The 23,624-nt window shown below is 45.6% G+C and overlaps 1 protein-coding gene across 2 annotated transcripts in view; it reads right to left on the minus strand.

Moving 5' to 3' along the window:
* Nucleotides 1–439: 439 nt before the first annotated feature.
* Nucleotides 440–23,624, minus strand: part of KLHL6 (kelch like family member 6) — a 30,148-nt gene continuing 6,963 nt past the window's right edge. For both annotated transcript variants that reach the window (XM_054038893.1, XM_054038892.1), the window contains exons 3-7: nt 17,822–18,271; nt 14,326–14,563; nt 7,649–7,851; nt 3,658–3,871; nt 440–1,514 (exon numbers count right to left, since the gene is read on the minus strand). In XM_054038893.1, coding sequence (XP_053894868.1) covers nt 1,213–1,514; nt 3,658–3,871; nt 7,649–7,851; nt 14,326–14,563; nt 17,822–18,271 — 1,407 coding nt within the window. In that variant the 3' untranslated portion in view covers nt 440–1,212. The remainder of the gene's footprint in view (nt 1,515–3,657; nt 3,872–7,648; nt 7,852–14,325; nt 14,564–17,821; nt 18,272–23,624) is intronic.

Raw genomic sequence — 23,624 nt, forward strand, 5'->3', positions numbered from 1 at the left:
GCTCTTAGTGAAGAGTGGAGAAACTCACTGTTGCTTCATCTGCTACATCCTCTGCATTGTCTTTTATCACAACTCTCACCACACCAGGTCTAAGGTTCAACCCCCTAGACCAGCTTATTAGTGACTTCAGATCTAGCAATCACTGAACAGAAACAAGGATTTAGATTGAATCTGATCAACATTAAACACTGGCAGGGGAGAATCAAATGATATCCTGCACTCTTTAAACACAGTCCATACCACCAGGTAGGAACACCTGTCCTGTCCTGTGTCCTCCTACCTGATGGGATCGTTGTTGTTACTGTTATCCTTGCTAGGTTTGTTTATTAGTTGTCATTCTGGGTTGTTTGTGGCCAGTTTTTTATGTACTTTCTAATTTTATAGGGATATTTTTATTTATTTATTTTAGCTAGAAGAGTAAACAAATCCAGAGGCAAAATACATTGTTGTGGCTTTTATTGGAAAATAGTTACAATAAACTTACAATGGAATCAAATTAGAATTTGTCCATATGTAGAGGTGAGAGAATTAGGCTCTGTTCATTCTGTCTTTGGTATCTCAGCTGGGCTTGTCAGCCAGGGATGTCAGCTGGGTTGGATTTTTTGGGTGATGTGAAATGGAAGGATGATACCTTTTTTAAAATGACATTCTTTGGCTGCATGTAACGTGCCATCTGTTGAAAAGAAGTGTAACATGCGAGGAAGCCACATGAGTTTTGCTAGTGATGCAACTCTTCCATTCCCTACACAACTTCTCCTTTTCTTTGGGTGATGCTGCAAGTCCAGTAGTCTGAAGATAATAGTAATAAATAATATAGCAACATGAGGCCAGGGGTGGGCTGAAATTTGGCATGACTATCCTACCTGCAGTAGGATAAGAGGCAGACACACACCTACCGATCATGTTTCCTTGTATGACTGTAGGTTCTGTACATCAGGAGTAAACTCCAGATTATCACATTATTTTTTGGGTGGGGAAGGAATTAAGATAATTTAAGACATGTCCTGTACAGAGGAAATGAGATTTCCTCCTGATTTCAAGGAGGCCGAGCACATGTACAGCTATTTCCTGAAAGGACCCTAGTAGCAGTGGTTCCACCCAACACTCTTTACATTTAAAATGATCTTTTCAACGCAGTCTACTTGGCCATTGTCTCCTTAGGGGAACTGAGGTATTTGGATATCATCCGTGGTTCTCTTTTCTCTCCCAAAGTCACACAGAAACCGCTCCAGGCACTATCCTGCGGATGTGTGTGTAGGACTTCCTGAGGGTGACGCTGCCATGATGGGACACCCCACGAGGTAGGACACACTCTTCTGTTAACCTCTGGATCTCGGGGTCCCAGCACAGCACCGTGGCGATGACCTCGTTCTTCTCATCCCGGCCCCCTGTGATGAACAACTTGTTGTTGCAAGGGGAAATCCCACAACTTGCTCTCTCGTGAGTGAACTGAGTCACTAGGCACCATGTGTCTTGAAGTGGGCTGTACGAGTACAGCGCTTTCATTGCTCCGCCTGCAACAGAAACAGAAATTGGTTTGCTCCTGCCATTCATTCCTCTAGTTCCTAGCCAAATAAGACATTTCAACAGGGTTCCATCACTGACACTTATCAGAACACTTTACCCCCAAGGTAAAGTCAAAACAAGACTACAGGGCAAAACAAGACTGCTCTGAAAGACCTACAAAGGGCCACTTATTTTTCATAGCTCTGTCAATTTTAAGGGACCATTGTGATCATCTAGTCTGACCTTCTGCATAACACAGGCCAGTGAGAGAATCTACCATGTCCCTAGGAAAGTTGTACCAATGGTTAATTACCCTCACTGTTAAGACAATTTCATTTTTTTTTCTAGTCAGAATTTCTCTAACTTCAGCTTCCAACCACTGGATCTTGTTACACCTTTTTCTGCTAAATTAACGAGCTGTGTGCTATCAGAAATCTCTTCCTTCTTGTAGGTGTTTGATAGACCAGATCAATTCACGTCTTAACCTTCTCTGGAAGAAACTAAACCGATTGAGCTGCAGTAGACTGTCAATGTAGGGCAGCACATGGAGGGTACATCGAACCCGTTCTCATTTTTCAACCTCTTTTTGAAAGGATTCTGACATCTAATCTCCAAGTATCCAAGACAGGCCCATGAGCCATATTTCCTCTCAAGACAATGGTACCATTACATTTAAAAGGCACTGGGGTTCCTGCCTTGCTGTTTTCAGTAATGGGGTGCTTTCTCCAGAACTGCTGTATTTAGAAGTGGTAGGCAGATCTGATAGTCTTGGTTCTATTGTCCTGCAATGTCCTGAACCCTTCATGTAGGGAAAGGGGTGGGAGAGATTTATAAACAGTTCTATTGTACAAAAACATGATTTCGGTTGTGACAAAATCAGCCTAACAGACAATGTGCCTCCTGAACCCTCAGTGTTGGGCTGATTTCTGTCCCAAATGAAAACTGTACTGGGTTTCTGATTTAATTGGTGCTGTGGAAGGTTAGCGGGGGAGGGAAACATTCTCACTTGCTGCTTTTCTTATTTAGCCAATCTTCCCCAAAAGCCAGGGAGGGCAGGGGAGTTGATCTGTCACATGTTTTTTTCACTTCAGAGCCTGTGGTACTTTGGGGACTTTCTGTGATGTAATTAGCATGCTATAACAGGTTGAAACAGTTGGTTTGTGGGCAAGATCCTACGCTACTTGTTGGTGTTGAATTTTAACTCAGAGGCACAAGGATGTTAACTCACCACATAGTGGTGAGATCCGCTGTCTCTCTCTTACCCATCCTATTCAGAGAGGATGAATTGCATCCCAGTCCATAGGGGCAGCCCAAGGCTCTACATGCACCTCTGAAATCTTACTTAAGGCCACAAAATAGGGTTTCAGTGATGCCGCAGGCCTTGTGCTAGGCCTTTGCATGGAGCGAATTTCAGCCTGAATCAGTAGTACTCTGCCCTGTGTACCCATGCTAGGAGAGGTAGCTGGAGTCTGCGCAGAAAAGCAATCACATTACTGTATTTTTTTTAAGTATCCCCCTTTCCTACCCTCCTGCTTCTCTGTGTTCCCCTGATGGCTCCCCCATCCTCTACTGGCTTTGCTTGGAAGGGGGCATCTCTGCAATGAACTAGATGCAGCAGCACTTCCTCATCTCCTGAAGTAGCACTGCTGGCACAGAAGACTGGTTAGTGCTCTGCAGTAACCCATCTTCCTATAGATATGCCTAGATGTGTGCATACTGAAGTCTTTGGCTGCTAGTGAAGTTGCAATGAGAGTTTGGAGTGTTCCCACTGACATTTAAGGACCATATACAGGTTAGGTGATCCTCTTTCAATTTACATTGCAAATCTGCTAATTAATGTAATCAATGTGATGGGAGCTGGAGCATTGGGTCCTCCTGGCTCTGATCCCACTGAAGTCCATAGCAAAATTCACAACCCGATATGCACCTCCTGTGCAATACATTTCCTATAACCAACTGTCTGCATCTATATTGAACTGAGTAGGCATGACAGTGTCTGAGTGTTCTAGATGAGGGATGGGAACCCAGAATCTTTCAAGAAGAGCACACGGTAATGATCGTTTGATTATGCTTCTCTGTAGGGTTCCAGGAATTAGTCAAAAATAAGCTGCACTCAGTCTAGAGAAGAAAGAACATCACTGCTTTACCTACCCACAACATAGATGTGGTCACGGAAACTCACAGCATTGATGCATTTTGCTTCAACTGGCATGGGTGATTTCAAGCTCCAGTTGTTCGTAGCTGGGTCATAACACTGTGTTTTATCCGTAGCCAGTTTTCCATTGGGTCCTCCCCCAATCACATACAGCTTCTTCTTGTAGCTGGCTGCAGCAAAGGAGCTCACATTGACCATGAGGGGAGCTGCCTGTGTCACCATTAAAAAAACAAATCATTAACAACCCACTGAATAGTCATTTGGATTTCATGTCATATAGACTGATGATTTCTTTTCTTTTTTGAATGTAAATAGTCATGCATTGCTCTGTAGTCTCTTAGAAGAGCCCACCATTCATTGGTGTTCCTAGAAGCTACCATGCATTCACCCTGAAAGGAACTCTCACCACTGAACTGCGTGTCTGTACTGCTGTTAGAGAGAAGACAGGCAACAGGGAGCTCGAAGTGCCGCCGAAGACCCGGAGCGCCGCCCCATCAGTAAAAGCACTGCCAGGTGATTAAAAATTTAAAAAGCGCCAAGAAATTGAAAAGGCGCCACTTGTGCTCAGTGGGAGAGCGGCCGCTGCCCCGCTCCCCCCAGCTATGCTACTGGCTCCAACTAGGGCACTCCCTGGAAATCTGACTTTTGGGCCACTAGCTCTGGCTGGGGTCCTGATTGGGTCTGAAACAATCCATTCCTTCCCAGTGTATCAAGAAGCTACCAACTTTAAAACAATATCACCATGAGGAGCGGAATTGCAGTGCCAAGACCTTGTATGTTAGCAGGAATGGAGCGGGAGCAAACAGAATGGGAGGGGTGTCCTGATGAGCACATGCTTTGCCTAAAATCTAACGCAAAAGAGAGAGGTCTGATTTTAGGCCTGTCAGCCTTGATGGTGTCCTTTTTGCAAAGGGTAAACTTTGTTCAGATATGAAAAGTGAGGGTGCCAAAGTCGATAACGTGCAGCTTCAGCATTTGGGATTGCATTGCAGTGGTGCGTGGACATGTTGCCCCATTGTGGTGGGGAGGGAGCAGAGGAGCATGGCTAAGCAGCTGGAGATGCACTAATCTGGCACATCCCTACTGTAGCGGCTGGGCCCACCCTCAGTCCAATTTATTTCCTGGGATGTATCAGCATCCAGCTCCCGTTGTAGATGCAATCTCTGAAAGGGGAATCCCTGAGACTAGACAATAGTGGATACATCATCTGTCCTCTCCCGGGGAGATGTGGCCCATGTTGACTCGGAGAGGTGCAGTTTGTAAAAGGAGCCCTATAGGTGCATCTCCAGTTACATAATGTACCACGTGCAATGGCAGGAGAATTTCCTCTGCTCTCTTGAATAGAAATACTGTAGCTGTCTGCGTGGATTATTGTGCTCTTGTTTTAAACTGACATCACTAAATGTTTTCCTTTTAAACCTGTTAGAAAATGGGTGAACTCCACAGGTACCCTAGCTAGAGGGACTATTAAGTTGGTGCAGAATGTGTAAGGTAATTGTTTTCAGAGGCTGAAACTGTTACATCCTCCGTCGTCCTCCTCAGTGCACTGTCATACTAGCCCCATGTGCTAGGAATGGAAAGTGGGTGGCTGGAGAAGAGCTTAGCTGCATAGGGAAGCAGCAGGGGAACATACTTCTGGAGAGCAGAGCTCCTCTGGAGCCATGTCAGACTGTGATGATGATGCAATGCAGGCATGGGCGGCACATGAACCGCCATCTGGGGAAGGCTAGCCCCAGCCCCACCCCTTCCGCCCCCAGCCCTGCCAGAGCCCAGAACTCCCCACCACGTCTGCCAGCCCCTGCCCCAGGCTAGCACCCTCCCAGCCCCGGAGCGCCAGGAGGGCGGGTGGCGTGGCCCTGGCCCTCCCGGCTGCACAGCCCCAGCCCGAGCCGAGGCCACCGCATAGGGAGAGCCGCAGAGGAGGGTCTGGGCGCAAGTGTGGGTGGGGCCATGCCTGGCTGTTTGGGGAGGCACAGCCTCCTCCAGCCTATGATACCCACTGCCCATGGATGCAGGCTACTGTGGTGCAAGGTAACTGCTTTGATTTCATCAAGCTTGAATTTATCATGCTGAGTTCAGTTTAGCCTGTGGGCTTCAAGCTATTAGCCCAGTCTTACCCTCAGCTCTCTTTGACCTACAGTGGAGCATCAGCAGGTTTCAGGAAGCCAGCTACCACATGAAATAACCTGATTGCCTGTGTTTTCGTTGTGCAAAAGAGCCAGATTACACAACTGGCCAGTTCCCAATTTGTGTGGGAAGTGGTTGGGTGTGATTTACTGGGCCTGTCAATTCATCTCCTCAAATATAGTAATGGTATGAACAGCAAAACCTGAGCATGCACAGCTTTCCTTAAATAGAAAACATTTTTCTTTCCTCCCTCAAGGAGTAGCACGAAAGAAGAAAAGTAGAACAAGTGACCATTTCTGAGCATAAATGGACTTGACACTTACAGCAGTTTCTTTTTTCAAGGAAGTTTAACATCTGTTCTGGCCCTTTGAGATATAGACCTAAAATACAACCCCACCCTACAAACTACCCACAATCAGGTGCAACCACTACTTTCAGGGCAGTGTACATTTACATAAGTGAAGTGGTCACTCTATCTAAGGGGACCTCTTGAAAGCTCTCATCCCACAGCTCCTCTACTTCAGTGTGGGCTTGGTCAGAGCCACTTGTGCTGCACAACATGTTCTGTGTTGAAAGGCCCAGCACAGATTTGCTTTTCCTTTTGTCTTCTGAGTGCTTTGGCTTTACCCTGGGTTATGTCCACCCTTGTCTTTATCATCCTGGAAATTTTAGTCCTATCCCATTATCCATCTTTGCTTTCCTAAGTAGCCACAGATCTGACTCCCTTTCTAGTCAGCTGAACCTGCTGGCCCTCCTTGTCTCTTTGGATTCTTACCACCATCTCAGTGTTTAACTAAACCTCCATGCTGTCTGTCCTGTGTGGGTGCAAAAATGGGGGGCAGGGAGTAGAGGAGCACGCAAGGAGCCTTCCGCCACCTTTGCATCTCTCTGCAAGGGTCAGGCACAAGCCTATAGATGAGCAAAGGCTCTGACCCTGACTCAAAAGAGGGCTCGGTGCCCACTCAGCAGATGTGGGCTGCTGTAGGGGATGCACATCCGGCATCTGTTGAAAGGGTGGCAGAGCTGCGACTACAATGTGTGCTCCTTAGGGAGCCCAAAAGGAATTCTAAATGAGTCGGCCAAAATTCCTCCGGGTGGCTCCCTCTACAATGCAATGTGCTCCTTTCCCCTCTCCAGTACAAGCCATGGCTTTAACACAATCAGGTCCTTTACATTTGTAAAGTACTTTGAGATTCTCAGATGAAAGCATAATAAAAATGCAAAGCAGTAGTAATTTTCCACGTAGTCAAATACTGAGGTCCTCTCAAACTTACACTGCACAGTGCAGCTGTAATGCACCTTCCTGCCATTGGTTTCCTGGGTCTGCATTTCACCACTGCCAGCAACTTCTCCTTGTTCTGATGTCTCCTTAGTTGACCCATATAATGTTTATCCTCTGAGATTATTTCTAATCCCCAACCCTGTTTTACACTTGTGTTGAAATGCATGAGATGCTGGTCTGCATATACCCTTCTAGAGTTAACCGATTAGTAGTTTCCTTTACACCTGCTTGGTGTCTTCCACAGACTTAGAGCTAATTCTGCCACCTTGATGCCTGCTGAGTATATTCTGTGAGTAATCCCATTGACTTCAAGGAAATGGTTGTAGAATAAGAAACTGTTCAGCAGGAGTCAGGATGGAAGAACTGATTCTTACTTTGATCCTCCTTCCCTTGAAGTCCGCATTTTCAACTTGAATCCACAACTAATAGATTGTGCGTGTGTGTGTGTGTGTGTGTGTGTGTGTGTACTAGAATTTAGCTCATTTAGTTTGAGGTACAATAAATACCTAACAAAATTCCCTGATTTCAATTTGTTTCATTGGTGTTGCATGAAACAGAAGAGTTTGGCTGTATTTTACCTCTGACCAGCAGTTATGGAAAGGATCGTATGTTTCTACGCTGTTGATTCTCTGTATGCCATCAAAACCTCCAACCACGTATACTTTGCCACCTAGCACAGCCATTTTGTGCCTCCATCGCCCGATGTTTAAATATTCAATTTGGATCCATTTGTTGATGGAGGAATTGTATTTCCAGACATCATGTTGTGTTTCTTTCCCACCTGCAAGGTACACAATACATGTAGGTGACATAATTGGCAGGACCTGAATTTGCTCAGAACCTCTAGTATGTTCTATTTGTCATACAAGAAACAAAAACCGTTCGTTCATGGCATTTGCTCTGGAATCACATCTCCAGCAGAATAGTACTTGCTTTAGAGGAAGACAACTTGCATGCTTAAAGCTCATCTAGTTAAATTTGCATTGCTATACTTTGGAGAGGGCAGCGAAATTCCTGGGGGTTATTTTACAAGCCATCTCTTTCCCAGATATAAATCACTATTCATGCTTCAGCTGTCCTACCACTTTTTTTTTTTTTTTTTTTTTTTCTGCATATGTAACTTTAATATACAATCAGTGGCCTATTGCTTGTAATGATGTTCAGAAGAATCTCAGGAATGAGACCTGTTGCTGATTGTAGAATGTTAGACATAGAGTTTAAAACCAGAAGGGACCACCAGATTACCTAGTCTGACCTCCTGTATATTGCAGGCCACCAAGACCCCCCAGCACCCACACACTAAATCCAACTCAAATGAGACCCACAAGAGACTAGACTATTATGTGCCACAGGCATAGAATAGGAACCAATATGCACCAGTGCTGAGGTCCCCTCAGTGGCAAGAAATTTATTAAGTGAGCCATAGCCAGATAATCCTGGCAAGTGGCCCACACCAACACGTTGCAGAGGAAGGCAAAAAACCCATAACATCACTGCCAATCTGATCTGGAGGAAAATCCCTTCCCCACCCTAAATATGACAATCCGTTAGACCCTGAGCATGTGAGCAAGAACCAGCCAGCCAAGCACCTGAGAGAGAGAATGGTCGGTACCAGCTCAGAAATCTGGCCCTCGCCGTCCTATGTCCCATCTCCAGCCATGGTCATCATTGATGCTTCAGAGGAAAGAGATTGGGAGGAAAAAAAGCATAATAAATGGGAAGAGGGGGAGCCCTTCCTGACCACTTTCAAGGGGCAAGCTGAAACCCTGAAGCATGAGCTTTAGGAACATAAGACATAAACCAGAAGCAAGCCCCCGCCCCACCATCTCAAGCAACTCTGTCATACAATTGCATTCATAACTGTCTCCAGCTCTCTTAAAACTAATTAAGCTGTTTACCCCTACAACTCCCACTTGGAGGCTGCTCCAGAACCTCAACCCTCTGACGGTTAGAAAACTTCCTCTAATTTTTACCCTGAATTTGTTGATGTCAAGTTTATATCCATTTGCTCTTCTGCCAGCACTTTCCTTTGGCTTAAATAACTCTTCACTTTCCCTGCTATTTACCCCCTTATAGAGAACAATCATATCCCCTTGTTTTTGTTGAGAATTGGTGAATAAACAAACATGATATCAATTAAAAAATTAAGGCTCTGTATCACATAGTCCTCAGCCATGTGAGAATCCCCCTGGGCTGGGAAGGTCCTGCTGGGGAAAGGTAAACCAGCTTTGCACTAATGGAGCTGTTATTACATAGGGACGATCTAGCCAGCTGGTCCACTGACTTCCAAAGAACAAACACGGCGCCTGATCCTGTACTCCTGTCCCATGAAACTCTCCCACTGAAGTCTGCCCGGGAGTTTTTTCAGAGGGAAAAATTCAGCATTGGGTCCATTGTTTCTTGAATGTGAAAGGGGACTGGCTGTGATCTCACTTCTCTTAATCTGACTCTGGGGCCAGCTATGCTGCAAAATAAATAAATAACCTGCAGCAGCGAGCCTCAGAGCTCAGGCCAAGTAACTCGGACTTGCACTTCAGGACTACAAATAGGAGTGTAGACATACCCGGGCTCTGAAACCTGGCAAGAGGGGAGGGTCTCAGAGCCCAGGCTTCAGCAGTATTAGGCGTAGATTGATTTCGGTGAAATTCCTCCTTATTTACACCAGGAGATCAGAATCAGGCCCAATAGTTTAATCCCCAGAATAGGTTTGCAAATGAGTCTCACTCATTCAAAAACTTTGCAGTGTTTTTGCCAGTACGTTAGTTTCTGTGTCATTTTTATTCATAACCGGAATACGAACGGAACTAGTTGAGTGTGAAACCCACTGCACAGTCTGAGAGGCTTCACTGCATAACCTACAGTCCAGCTACGCAATCACTTCACCAGTTACTACATTGCAAGGAGGATTCATATTCCATTACCGAACTGGCTGCACTCATTTGTATGCTGTACCATAGCCAGATCACTGCAAACTGATGGAGCTCATCGCTGGGCCAAATAACAGATTGAATAGGAGATAATTAGCATGCTAGAAAGATTCGTTGGTAATGCCTTTGTGTCTATGAATTTTTCATATATATGTGTTGTTTTATTTGCACTCAAACAGGTGAAGTGTCTGAATGCAGAATGCCAGTATTCTTATTTGCAGTAATGATTAGAGACAGCAGGTGTTCCAACCACATATTGTCGCAACCTTCCCATTTACATTACAGTTTGTTCTCTCCTGCATTAGAAAATAGCCCTGACAGGAATCTGAACTAAACCATGCTTTTGAATTCTGTCTACATCATGGGGGAGGGCGAGATTTTTGAGAGAACTAGAGGTATTTAAATGCCTTTTCCTAAGCTTTATGGGAAGTTGTGCATTGATATTCTCTCTTCATTAAAAGCAGTAACTGCAGTAAATGAGGAAACTGAGACCTCCAACAGTACCCTGAGGGAAACCAGCAGGTAGAGGGATGAGGATGCAGAGATACTGAAGGAGTGGATAGCAAGGTAGAAAAGAACCAAGTCATAGAGCCCAAGAGAAGGAAGAAAATAGAGAAGTAGAAAGTGATAAACAGTGTCAGAGACAGCAGGCTAATCAGGAAGAATAAGCATAGGTAAGTGCCCCCCTTTGATTTAGCTAAGAGAAAACAATTAATAACCTTGGCCAGTGCAGCTTTGTTGGAGTGGAAAGGGTGAAAAGCAGATTGGAGGGGACCAAGGAGGTGAAGAGGTCAAGGAAGTGAGTAGATGAAGGGGAAGAGGGATGCTAGTTTGAGTGTCAGTCTGATCAAAGTAAGCAGTTCTTACATAGCAGGGCATGTATAGGCATGTCTAGAGGCAGAGCAGCTAAAGGGGATAGAAAGAATGGGAGAAGAAGCCACAGATGACAGGAGGCAGAAGGCCTGGGGCCAGGGGTGGCTCCAGGCACCAGCACAGCAAGCGCGTGCCTGGGGCGGCAAGCCGCGGGGGGCGGCCTGCCGGTCGCTGTGAGAGTGGCAGTCTGGCAGCCTTCGGCGGCATGCCTGTGGGAGGTCCGCTGGTCCCACGGCTTCGGCAGCAGGTATGCCGAAGGCGCGGGACTGGCAGATCACCCACAGACACGCCGCCGAATCCGCGGGACCAGCAGACCTCCTGCAGGCATGCCGCCGAAGGCCGCCTGACTGCTGTGCTTGGGGCGGCAAAAAACATAGATCTGCCCCTGCCTGGGGCTAAGGAGACAGACTGTGAGATTAAAAGCAGGCAGTAATGAGCTCTCAGAGTGCGACAGGTGCAAAGGATTGGGGGGACGTGTTTGTTAAACATTCCCAGTTGGAATGTTGGCTTTGATGCCCCCGCTAAGGACTACTGAACAAAGGGAGAAGATCTGAAGAAAGAGCAGAATGTAATGATAGGATGAAAAGAGAACTTCCTTTCCTTAAACTAATGGGGAGTGAAGGAGAATAAATCCTGGCCCCAGAACAAGGAGATTAATAAAGACTAAGTTGGAGCGAGCTTGTTAAAATCCATGTAGTCCTAAACACAGACTGCAATGGGAGATATTTTAGACCAGCTTCATCTTCTAGGCAGAATGTTCCCATTTGACTCCCCCACCTTCCCCCTCCCCCTGTTCTACTTCACTCATTTTTGAAGTAAAGGTTGTGTTTGGGAAAGGTGCCTGATTGAGAACTCTGCAGAATGATGTCTCCTACCCAAGGCCGGCGCTTCCCCTAGGCGGTTGCCTAGGGTGGCAAGATTTGGGGGGTGGCATTTTGCCACCCTTGGCGGAAATTCGGTGGCGGGGGGTCCTTCCGCCTCGGGAATTCGTCGGCAGGTTCTTTACTTGCTCCGAGACCCGCCACCGAAGTGCCCCGAAGACGCGGAGCAGAAGGACCCCCGCCGCCGAATGCTCAGAGGAGGAGCGCTGCCGCCTAGGGCGGCAAAAACCCTGGTGCCGCTCCTGCTCCTACCCACAGCACCAGGACATTGGCTGTGCAAGCTTCCCTGCACAGCCCCACCCTTCATCCCACATTGGGGAAACCTGTAGCCTCCATTCACTCTCTAACCTCTGCGCTTGGACTGGCAACTAGGACATGGCAGTTGTGAGGGTGGCTTTGAACCAGTGGGCACCTTTCCCCTAGGAAACAGAATGAGATCACCAAATTCATTTCCAATAGGTCATCAAAACAGCTGTCAGCTGGTAATGAGTCACTACCAATCTGACCTGCCTTTGAACTTGTGAGTTTGAAATAAAAGGTTCTGTATTCCATTGCCAATCCCCTAAGCAAGCCAGAGTCTTCCTTGTCTTCATATGGGTTTGTATGGAGATGGTATTTCTAGAAGTTACATTTCTCTTCTGAATCCATTCAAACTGTGATCCACAATCACACATTCACACTGCTGCCTTGTACAAGGACTCTCGGGCCTCACGGTGGTAATAGCGATTAACTTTGCTTTCAGTAAATGGTTGTTTTTTAGAGTCCCACCTTCTGCACTATTGAAGTGCTCCTGAAAATAGGATTTTCAATCCCAAGTAACACAATTACTATTACTGTTTGCAAATTATCGACTGTTGCTTATTTGTGCAGAACTCCTATTGGGGTCTTCCAGAAAAGCTTTGTGGTAGCTACTGTTGATTGTATGCTGCATATGCAGCTGTAAGAGGCCTTTCTGTAACTATCATCACTGGGCATGCACATCAAAGATGAACTCAAACTGGAATGGGTACAGAGAAGGGCCACTAGAATGATCAGAGGAATGGAAAACCTGTCGTATGAAAGGAGACTAGAGGAGCTCGGGTTGTTTAGTCTGTCCAAACGAAGGCTGAGGGGGGATATGATTGCTCTCTTTAAATATATCAGAGGGATAAATACCAGGGAGGGAGAGGAATTATTCCAGCTCAGTACTAATGTGGACACAAGAACGAATGGATATAAACTGGCTGTGGGGAAGTTTAGGCTTGAAATAAGGCAAAGGTTTCTGACCGTCAGAGGGGTGAAATATTGGAACAGCCTTCCGAGGGAAACGGTGGGGGCGAAGGACCTGTCTGGTTTTAAGATTAAGCTAGATAAGTTTATGGAGGGAATGGTTTAATGGAAAAACATGATTTTAGCCAAAGGAATACCGTGCCATGGCAGGTAAATAGTATAATGGCTAACGAGGGTCAGGCTGGAGACTCTTGCCTATGTGCTCGGGGTTTTACTGATCGCCATATTTGGGGTCGGGAAGGAATTTTCCTCCAGGGTAGATTGGCTGAGGCCCTGAAGGTTTTTCGCCTTCCTCCGCAGCATGGGGCAGGGATCACTAGCAGGAGGGTTCTCTGCCAATTGAAGTCACTAAGCCACAGGATTTGGGGACTTCAACAGCAGAGTCAGGGGAAAGGGTAGGGACGGCTTTGTGGCCTGCAACATGCAGGGGGTCAGACCAGATGATCATAATGGTCCCTTCTGACCTTAAAGTCTATGAGTCTATGAAAATATAGTTGTGCATTTGTTTGAAAACTGAACCCATGTTAATATTCTAAGAGGCTCAGCATTGCTGCTACTCAACTTGGTGCTTCTCAGGAGCCTGTCCCTCAAGTAGGGTGACCAGATTTCCCAATTTTTAGGTGTTTGTCTGGATATTTCGCTCCACCGGCAGTTTTTTTTTTTTGCTCCGCCGGCGGCCCTCCACCTAACCCCCCGCCCCAGCCCCCACCCCCAGTGTCCCGATATTTTCTTCCTCTCATCTGGTCGCCCTATCCTCAACCATGGCAAAGGCAATGGCTGAAATGCTCTAACACTAGCTGTTTATGTCAATTTACAAAGCATAGTATATGTTCTACATCAGTGGTTCTCAACCAGGGGCACATGTACCCCTGGGGGTCGCAGAGGTCTTCCAGGGGCTACATCAATTCATCTAGATATTTGCCTAATTTTACAACAGGCTACATAAAAAGCACTAGTGAAGTCAGTACAAACTAAAATTTCATACACACAATGACTTGTTTATACTGCTCTATATACTATACACTGAAATGTAAGTACAATGTTTATATACCAATATGGTAAAAATGAGAAAGTCAGCAATTTTTCAGTAACAGCGTGGCTGTGAGACTTTTGTATTTGTATATCTGATTTTGTAAGCAAGTAGTTTTTAAGTGAAGCGAAATTTGGGGTACCCAAGACAAATCAGCCTCCTGAAAGGGGCACTGTCGTCTGGATAGGTTGAGAGCTGCTGGTCTTCATAAAAGCTGTACCTATTTCCCCTGCCTTGTTTATGAGACTCCTGTGTTCTCTTCTCTTGCTCCTTACCTGATATGTAGACTTCATTTTTTAGCGTAATACATGCAAACTCCACCCATTTTTTATTCTCGCTCTCCGTTTCCTGTTCTGTGATTGGTAATTTTGCCACCTCCAAACGGCTCCGCCTCAAAGGATCCAGGCAAGTTACTTCTGCAACAAATTTTTCATCTTTTGTGCAACCACCTATGATCATAAACACCTCAGACTGGAACTCATGCATCCGGGGCTTGGTTCTTTCTGAAATAATCTAGACACAAGAAATATAGACTGAATACGCAGGATGTGTCACGTGTGGTTAAAAACAGCATTATACCCTATGGTGTGAGTAGCTCACTAATTTACCTCCCATTGGTTCAGTTATTTGGACAAGTTTTGCCTATAGTACATTGAAAAGAGTCTCCTCTCACACGGTATTAACCAGCCCCAGGAGCACAGCTGTCTATCCGTAGGTGCTGACTCTGAGGGTGCTCTGGAACTGGAGCACCCATGGAAAAAAATAGTGGGTGCTCAGCACCCACCAGCCACAGCTGTTCAGCAACCCGCCTATCAGCTGTTCAGGGACTGGCAGGATTTGCAGGGAGAGGGCAGGAAGAGACGGAGCGAGGGTGGGGCTTCAGGGGAGGGGACAGAGTGGGGGCAGGAAGTGGTGGAGAGAAGGTGGGGTCTGGGGAGTGGGAGCAGGGCATCAGGGCAGAGCAGGGGTGGAGCACCCACCTGAAAAAATGAGTCAGTGTCTGTCTTAGGTTGTTATATGGCCCCATCAGTGTGGTATTTGAGCACCTCCCAGTCTTTAATGTATCTATTCTCTCAACACTTCTGTGAGGTAGGGGTGTACTATTATCCTTAATTTACAGGTGGAGAACTGAGGCACAGAAAGACCAAATGACTTGCCCATGGTCACACAGGAAGTATGCTCCCAAGTCCTAGGCTAGAGCTCTGACCACTCAACCACTCTGCTTCTCTACAAACAGTGCACAAATCTAAAATGCTGCCTGTGTTGCAGTCGCAGAGTGAGACTGGTTCTAGTAAACTGTTTCTGTGTCAACGATAAAAGTGTCAAAGCGCTGTGCTGTTCCTAGGAGAATATTTACAAGGGGATTTAGGCATGATTCTAAGTTCAGAGGTGTTACCGATAAACTGCATCTCACTGAATTGCAGGTGGCATGACATCCTTTGCTCCTTGTAGATACGCCATTAGTCATATTGGAATGAATGCAGTGGAAATTTCAAGGAAAGCTTTTTATAGCATTCAGGAATTTATCATTTATTTGAAATTTCTGCCCTGTCAAACAGTATTAGATGTTTTTCTTGGACTTTTAAAACTAATTTATGGTGTGTTTCTATAAACTGGCATAAACGATCTAAATTAAAAAGCAGGGTCATGCAGATGTAAAATTCCTTTCTGTATTTGCTCAGTATAACTTACTAAACTGTCAGCAAGTCTCAGAGCTCTGCAGATGCCTCATAATCCCTATTTTAACCCCTCTGCCAGCCTCACAGTCCTTTGTCTCAGCCATCAGCATTGGACAGGACTTTCAAGAGCACACACATTTTGCCCCTTCAGCATCCAGGGAAATACCTGTTGCATGATGAGTGGCACTCTCTTTGCACAACTGCACTGGCCCAACTGCACTGCCATCGACTGCTGGCTCAGACAGCCAGACACTGGGACTGAAGACTGAACCCAGATCTCTAGCAAGACAGTACAAGGCACTGCCACTGGGTCACCTGCTGGCTGGCCTGAATTGCTAAGCACATTTGGAGTCGGGGCCTGCCTGTGTTTTGCGATGCCCTATGCAGGCTCCTAGCCAGGGAGCCTATCTAGCCCCTTCCCGTCCAAAGACCAGGGTTCCACCACTATCTATGCACCCATGACAGACCTCAGACAGCCTGCTGCTCTCTCCTGGCACTCCTCAGGCTGTGGGGAAGCACAAGCACATGGTCTCTCATTCTCAGCTGTGAAATTTTGACATCTGATGACCCTCTTTTGTGGGCCAAGAAATAGGACTGAAGCGTAACTTTCCATGTGGGGGAGGGATCAATTAGGGAATTCCATTTCCACCTTTGCCTGTTACACCTGGACTGAGATGGGCTGGAACAGGGTATGGGACTGTGGATTGCAGGTTAGGCACACGCGTATGTCACGGGGTCCTGTGCTAATGAATAGACTATACAGACTTCTGTTTAGGATTCTGTCCCTGAGATCAAACCTGTGTTTTTCACAGCAGGTTTTTCCTTTCCTAAAAGGTTCCCTGGTAACTAATAAAGGTAGACACTGCACCTTCTCACACCCACACTGAAATTCTTGAATGCCTCTGTCTAGCTGGCCCTATGCATGGAACCAGGATCATTTCAGAACAAATTTGAATAGCAGCCCTGCATTTGAGCCTTTTTTGTATTATAAAGACAGCTAGCACTGCTTGAGCAGATGTGCTACACACTCTGATAAGCATAACGGTATACAGCACACACACGTACAGCAGCAGGTTTTTAAAAAGTTACCAGAATCATTACTTGATTCATATAGCCCCCATCCCAAGTATACAGGCAGAGTACAGCACGCTATGAATGGGAATCACGTCACCCAACACTAAGCAAAGCCATCTTTGAGGTGGAGCACATGAGTCAGCCTACATCCATAACATCACACAACCGTTATTTAGGAGGGGACGTGAAGAATAACATACTCAAGAGGTTCCATCTGGGTAGAGGATATGAGCGAAGGCCTGGGAAGATGGTCATACACATCTCAAGAACACAGGGGATGCTTTAACAAACCTAGCTTATACGTATCTCCAGTCAGGCTATACCTTCTCTCTTATACTTTAATAGCTCCTACATTCTAAGGCCAGAGGGGACCATTATTATCATCCAGTATGACCTGCTGCATAATCCAGACCAGATAATTTCACCCAGGAATTCCTGCATCAAACCCATAACAATTTTATTGACAATTGAACCTTTAGGCTCAACAGTACAACTACAAAATGAGTATATTTTAGTAGGGGAAGTAGACATAGATAACTGTTTATGCAGGTATGGTACTGCTTACCCTAAGTGATCCATTGGAATGCTTAGCAGTATTTGATGTTATAGATGATGATTTTAAATAAGAAAGTAATGTCCAAAGTAAGACCTTTGATTTGCCTTTTTACTAGGGAACACATCAAGGAATATTGATTAACCTTAGTTTGATATTAGACAGAATGGCGTGTGAGGGGTTCTCTCTCCTTTCAGAGATTCATGAACATTTTCTTAAATGCTTTTATGTTAAAATAAGCTGTCTGGAAACCTCTCGGATTCCACAGTTAAATGTCCAGGGTAACTGATCATGATTATCTTATTTTTCAGAAGTACTAATTTGTGAACCTATTTTGTAAATATCTTTTTCCACCTCCAAAATCCATACTGAGTTCTGTGATTGTCAATCTGAAATATTCCTTAATTAGAATTGGTTCAGCTTCCCACATCCCCTGTTTACTAAGTATTTTCATTTGTTACTTACCTCATTGCCTGACAGATGGTACATTCTTGCTTCTTGAAGCAGAGGGAAGACATCAGGACACTGTCTAATGAGTTGATCGGCTTCAACTGTCTCTACAAAATACCAAGGGTCCAGAAGGGGTAGTCGGACATTCTCAAGAACGTAGGATAGGAGAGGAAACCGTTCAGACTCTTTGTATCTAACCCAGTTCATAACAGTCTCAAAAACCTGTGCCTCTTCGGTGACATAGAGGTCATCGCTCTTTAGCGTGTTGTAGAGAACGTCAACTGGGATCTCCAGAAATTCCTCACAGTGCAGCACTTGAGCGAAGTTCTGGATAATGTAGCTCTGGACTTGCTGCTTCAGCTTCTCCAGAGAATGAGTATCGGCCAGCCTCAGAATCCCAACACAGTTTTCCGGATGGAGGGCTTCAGTGAGGAAACTGGCACAAGCATCCACCATCCGCAGAAACTACAGACACAAGGAGCATGTAAGATAATGTGCAGTTATTATATATTTGTATTGTGGTAGCATGGGGGAGCCCCAGTTAAGGGCCAGGCCCCACTTGTGATAGACATTGGACAAACACAAAACAAAGAGAGATTCTTGCCCTCAAAAGCTTGCAACCTGAGTATAAAACACCTAAATAATATACAATTACAGACAGACTGATGAGCACAAGGAAAGAATGAGACAATACAGTATGACAAGTAGTGATCTCAGGCAACGCACCAGCAGCCTAACCAATGTCCAGTTTTTTTGTAGGCATCATAACAAAAGAGACTTTTAAGGAGGATAATCAAAGGTAGCATATATGGCCCTTAGTACCATAGAATTTGAGCACCTAATAGTCATGAGTGAGTTTATTCCCACAATACTTTTGTGATGTAGGAAAGTATTTATCCATATTGTGAATGGGGAACTGAGGCACAGAGTAGATTAAGTGACTTGCCCAAGGTCACACAGGGTGTCTGTAGCTCACCCAGGAATTAAACCTGAGTCTCATGAGTGCCAGTCCAGGGCCCTATCCATTAGACCATCCTTCCTGCCCTTATCATTGTTTATTTACTTAGTGAGTATGCTTGGTGAGCAGCTAATGATTTAAATCAGGTGCAGACAATACAGCTTGGACCTATGAGATACAAAAATTGGTATTTTAGGGACTAGTGTTCTGAAGTGCTGAGTGCGGACAACTCCAGTTAAAGCTGGTGGGAACTGCTGGTGCTCACCACCTCTGAAAATCCAGGCCCAAGTGAGTTTGGAGGGAGATTTGAACGGACAGAAGGTGGCCAATTGGCTCACAGGGAGAGGGAGAGAATTCCAGCCATTGGTAGTGGCATAGGAGAAGGATATAAATAGGGCCTCTAAGTCATGGGAGGGAGGGAGGGAGATGGAACTGTGAGTGTAACACATCCCGTGCTGATCCAGTTCTGTCACTTTTGTGATGGTTTGGTGATGAGGCCATCAAATTAAACATCCCTTGGGACTACAGCCAGGATCTGGGTGGAGGAAGCCATACAGTCTTTGAACTTTATTTGACAGTGTTTCACGAGGCATTAAAAAAATGTCTGCAGTGGGACAGATTCTGATCTCAGTTATACCCACGGAGTACATAAAAACATAAGAATGGCCATACTGGGTCAGACCAAAGGGCCATCTAGCCAGTATCCTGTCTTCTGACAGTGGCAAATGACAGGTGCCCCAGAGAAATGAACAGAAAAGGTAATCATCGAGTGATCTATGTCCTGTCGCCCATTCCCAGCTTCTGGCAAAAAGAGGCTAGAGACACCATCCCTGCCCATCCTGGCTAATAGCCATTGATGGACCAATCCTCCATGAATGTCTCTAGTTCTTTTTTGAACCCTGTTATAGTCTTGGCCTTTACAACATCCTCTGGCAAAGAGTTCCATAGGTTGACTGTGCGTTGTGCGAAGAAATACTTCCTTTTATTTGTTTTAAACCTGCTGCCTATTAATTTCATTTGGTGACCCCTAGTTCTTTTGTTATGAGAAGGAGTAAATAACACTTCCTTATTTACCACCATCTGACCCATTATTCAGAAACTGCTGTTTGTTTTACAGCAGTGCTTTCTTATGGGCTTCCTCTCCTACCTGGCTTCAGCTCTGTTTTAACCATGCAAGAATCCTTGTAATTTAAAGGGACACTGTCAAATTGAAGAGTTTTAAATTGATTAATTACAAATAAATCCCAGTTTCCAAGAGAGCGCCCTTTAAATAATATGCCCTGATTTATTTATTTTTAATTTTAAAAAATGTGTCAGGGTTTCTCTGCTTCCTTGCTGATGTTCCGAAGGGTCTTTTCAGGGAGGGAAAAATAGATGGGGCCAAAGAGCAACACTAGCAGATGTTCCTCAGGTCCCCACCTTCCCCAGCGCACTTGTGCCTGCCTGATCAACAGCAGCACCACCATCACTGAGGGCATGTCTATACCTAAAACGCTACAGCGGCACAGCTGCAGCACTTCAGTGTAGACACCACAGTGACGGGAGGGGTTCTCCCATTGCTGTAGTGAACCCATCTCCCTGAGAGGTGGTAACTAGGTTGACAGAAGAATTCTTCAGTCAACCTAGCACTGTCTACACCAGGGGTTAGGCTGCATCTCTCAGGGGTGTGGATTTTTCAGTGTACGTTTTCAGTGTAGACCAGCTCTGAGGTCTTTCTAGGATCTTCACAGTCTTAGGGCAAGTCTTCACTACGGGGGGGGGTCGATTTAAGATATGCAAATTCAGCTACACGACGTATCGCAGCCGACTTACCCCGCTGTAGGGACGGCAGCAAAATCGACCTCTGCGGCTTCCCGTCGACGGCGCTTACTCCCACCTCCGCTGGTGGAGTAAGAGTGTCGATTCGGGGATCAATTGTCGCATCCCAATGGGACGCGATAAATCGATTCCTGAGAGGTCGATTTCTGCCTAGCCTTAGGGAGTGGAAACATTTGTCTTGCCCTGCCCCACCCCCAGACTCCTGTTGCTCCCTTTGCAGGAGGCTTGGGAAAGAAGAGCGTGTCTCCTCAGCCCCCCACATCCCAAAAATTTTAATTGCGTCCTGGCCCCATCCAGGAATAAAGAGGGCTCCCTGCTCCACCCTGTCTCCATTGCTCTCCAGCCACAAGCAGAGGTCTGGGAAGTAAAGAAGGGGGTTCTCCCAGTCACCACCTTCCCTGGCTCCTGTTGCTTCTCGCAGGGGTCCCAAGAAAAGGAGTCACCTTCCTGATCCTAAGCTCAGAAATGGTAGCAGCTCTGCTGCTTTGTTACTGGTAAAAACCTCCACTTGGGCTGTGTTTACACTGGACTTCTGTGAGAAATTCCCCACCATTACTGCCACCAGTTCCTCTCCACCAGTTGGAGAGTTAGTGCAGTCGAGTCTCCCAGGGCTGCAGGCATTTCTTGCCCATTGGCTCAATGACATGGGGGTGGAAAGGCAGGTGGCCACCAATACCCTGCCTACGTTAGTGCTCCCTCCATTGCTGCCCTTGCAGGGAAACTTTTATTCAATAATCCTAGTCACGGGGAGGTCTTGCTAGGTCCATGGAAGAGCAAGCTTGTGAGCTCCCCCAGCACTGTGTAAGGGAGCTCCCTTCTCAGCCCAGAGTAAGCATGATGTCATCTTGCTGGTGGATGAGACAGGAAGCAAGACTAAACATCAGCAAAACAGTGACCTTGACTGACAAAATGGGCTGTCAAATGCACAGGGTAGATGTCCTGAGGAAAACACCAACCTCTAAGTGTTGTCATTGCAACAGATTTAAAAAACATCAGACAGAAATACAATTTTCTAGTTGACATTGTCCCTTTAAATCAAAAGGATGATTCTGGAAATAAAGCATCAGAACTGCTATGATGGATGCATTTTAACTTTTGCTAATTACCATTACATTAGGGCCCCAATCCTGTTAATCCCCATATCCACTGACTACGATGTGAGCAAGATTAGTCTCCGAGTGATTAGCTCAACAAATGGACAACCCTTTCTGAGCACAAGTGATTGCAAGTAACTCCTCGTGCTTTGCTTTTTCTTGCCTCACTGATTTAAAAGGGGAGTAGCACCCTGGTATTTAACATCATTCTGGTAAAGAATGAAGTGCAGGAAAGACAAATAAAAGGAGATATTATGAATAATTAAAAGTAGTGTCATTTTTTTTTCTATTTAATGGCAATGACTGGCCATTTTAACTTTATTGTTCTCCATTGTAGGGAGCGTTGTATAACTGTAATTGAAGGAGAAAGAGAAGTGAAACACAGTAAACCCACAATTAAATGCAATCGTATTTAGATTTGTTTAAGTAATCAGGGTAGAATTTTCTGGGCAGACCTGTATCCTGTTGATATATGTAGACTGTTTACTAAAGTTGAAAAATGACAGGCATTGGTCACAGATATCTGGTTCCTGTTTTGCATGTATATGTGGTAAAGAGATTAGAGAAACGCAACTGACTAATGAAAAGGGCTGCATTAAAAATCAAAATACTGTGGTTGTTGCTACAGCTTTTGTTCTAAAAATGTCAGCAGTCTGCCATGATGCCACTCTAGAGCTCTGTAGCTTCAATGTTACCTTGTCTGTCCCAGTGTTATTGAATTTCTTCATTGGGCTATCACTGTCTATTAATACTAATACTTTCCACTTATAGTAGTGCTTTCCTCCAAAGATCTCAAAGCACTTTGCAAATACTGATTAACCCTCACAGCCTCCCCTCCTTTCTGCCTCCCATAAGGGAGATAAATAAGTATTATCCCCATTTTATAGATGGGAGAAAACGAGGTACAAAGAGGATGAGTGACTTGCCCAAGATTACTCATCAAGTCACCCATACAGCTGGGAAAGAACCTAGAACTCCTGACTCCCCAGCCTGTGGGCTAACCACTGAACTATGCTCAGTCTATTTATACATAGCCTATTAAGTGTAGCATACATATGCACACAAGTGCGCAGAAGTGATGTCAATAGGATGGTCTATATTTTCGTCCTAAAAGGCTTATGAGTGGGTGGAGAGCACTGTTAAGTATACTGTGTGGTTGCATCCATTGACAGAAGGTTGCAGAAGTGTGTGGTGCATATGCGGAAAGCAAATCACACACATGGAATGAAGAAAACTATAAATCTTCAACAGGTCAAAATTATTTGAACCAGGATTGCCCCCTCCCCATTGCTCCAAACCCTGCCATCTGGATTTTGCACCTTCACTTAAGTCTTAATTTTAAAAAAATCCCACAAAACATCGATTTCCACCTTCTTGGGGACACTGTAGTTCCCCAAGGCTGAGTGGACACCCAGGGTAGTGAGGATGAGGACCACCCTCAGCCACCTCTGCCCTCGGTGATAAGGTTGTTTTCTTTGCTTCTGCACAGCAGCAGCTTCTCTAGCAGCTCTCTGACTACCTCTTAGCTGTTCTGTTGGGAGCAGAAAGGACACCTGCTCTCAGCCCTTCTAACAGAGAGGCGTGATGCATGCTGGGTACAGTGAGGGGTGGGGAGAGGCTGTCATGGGCTCTAAGATCAATGCTGAATGAGATTGGGTGACAAGGAGCTTTCTATCACAGCACAGAGGGGCAGCCGAGGCTTGGACAGCAATACGCAGATAAAACCACCAGCTGCTCATAGCCCTATACGTTGCGGTGAGATAAGGGGTAAGGCCTGAGACAGACTTGGAGGGTGAAGAGGTTGTTGGGGGGGCTTGGACAACACCAAAAGAGAGACAAAAAAGTGTCATATTTTGTTAACCCTCATAAAGAACTGGAGTATTCTCCAGTAACGGTCCAGAACCCATCAGTGTGCAGTAGTGCTGCAGCAGGTTTGCAGGATATAGTA

The sequence above is a fragment of the Malaclemys terrapin genome, chromosome 9, assembly GCF_027887155.1.
Source record: "Malaclemys terrapin pileata isolate rMalTer1 chromosome 9, rMalTer1.hap1, whole genome shotgun sequence".
NCBI lineage: Eukaryota > Metazoa > Chordata > Testudines > Emydidae > Malaclemys > Malaclemys terrapin.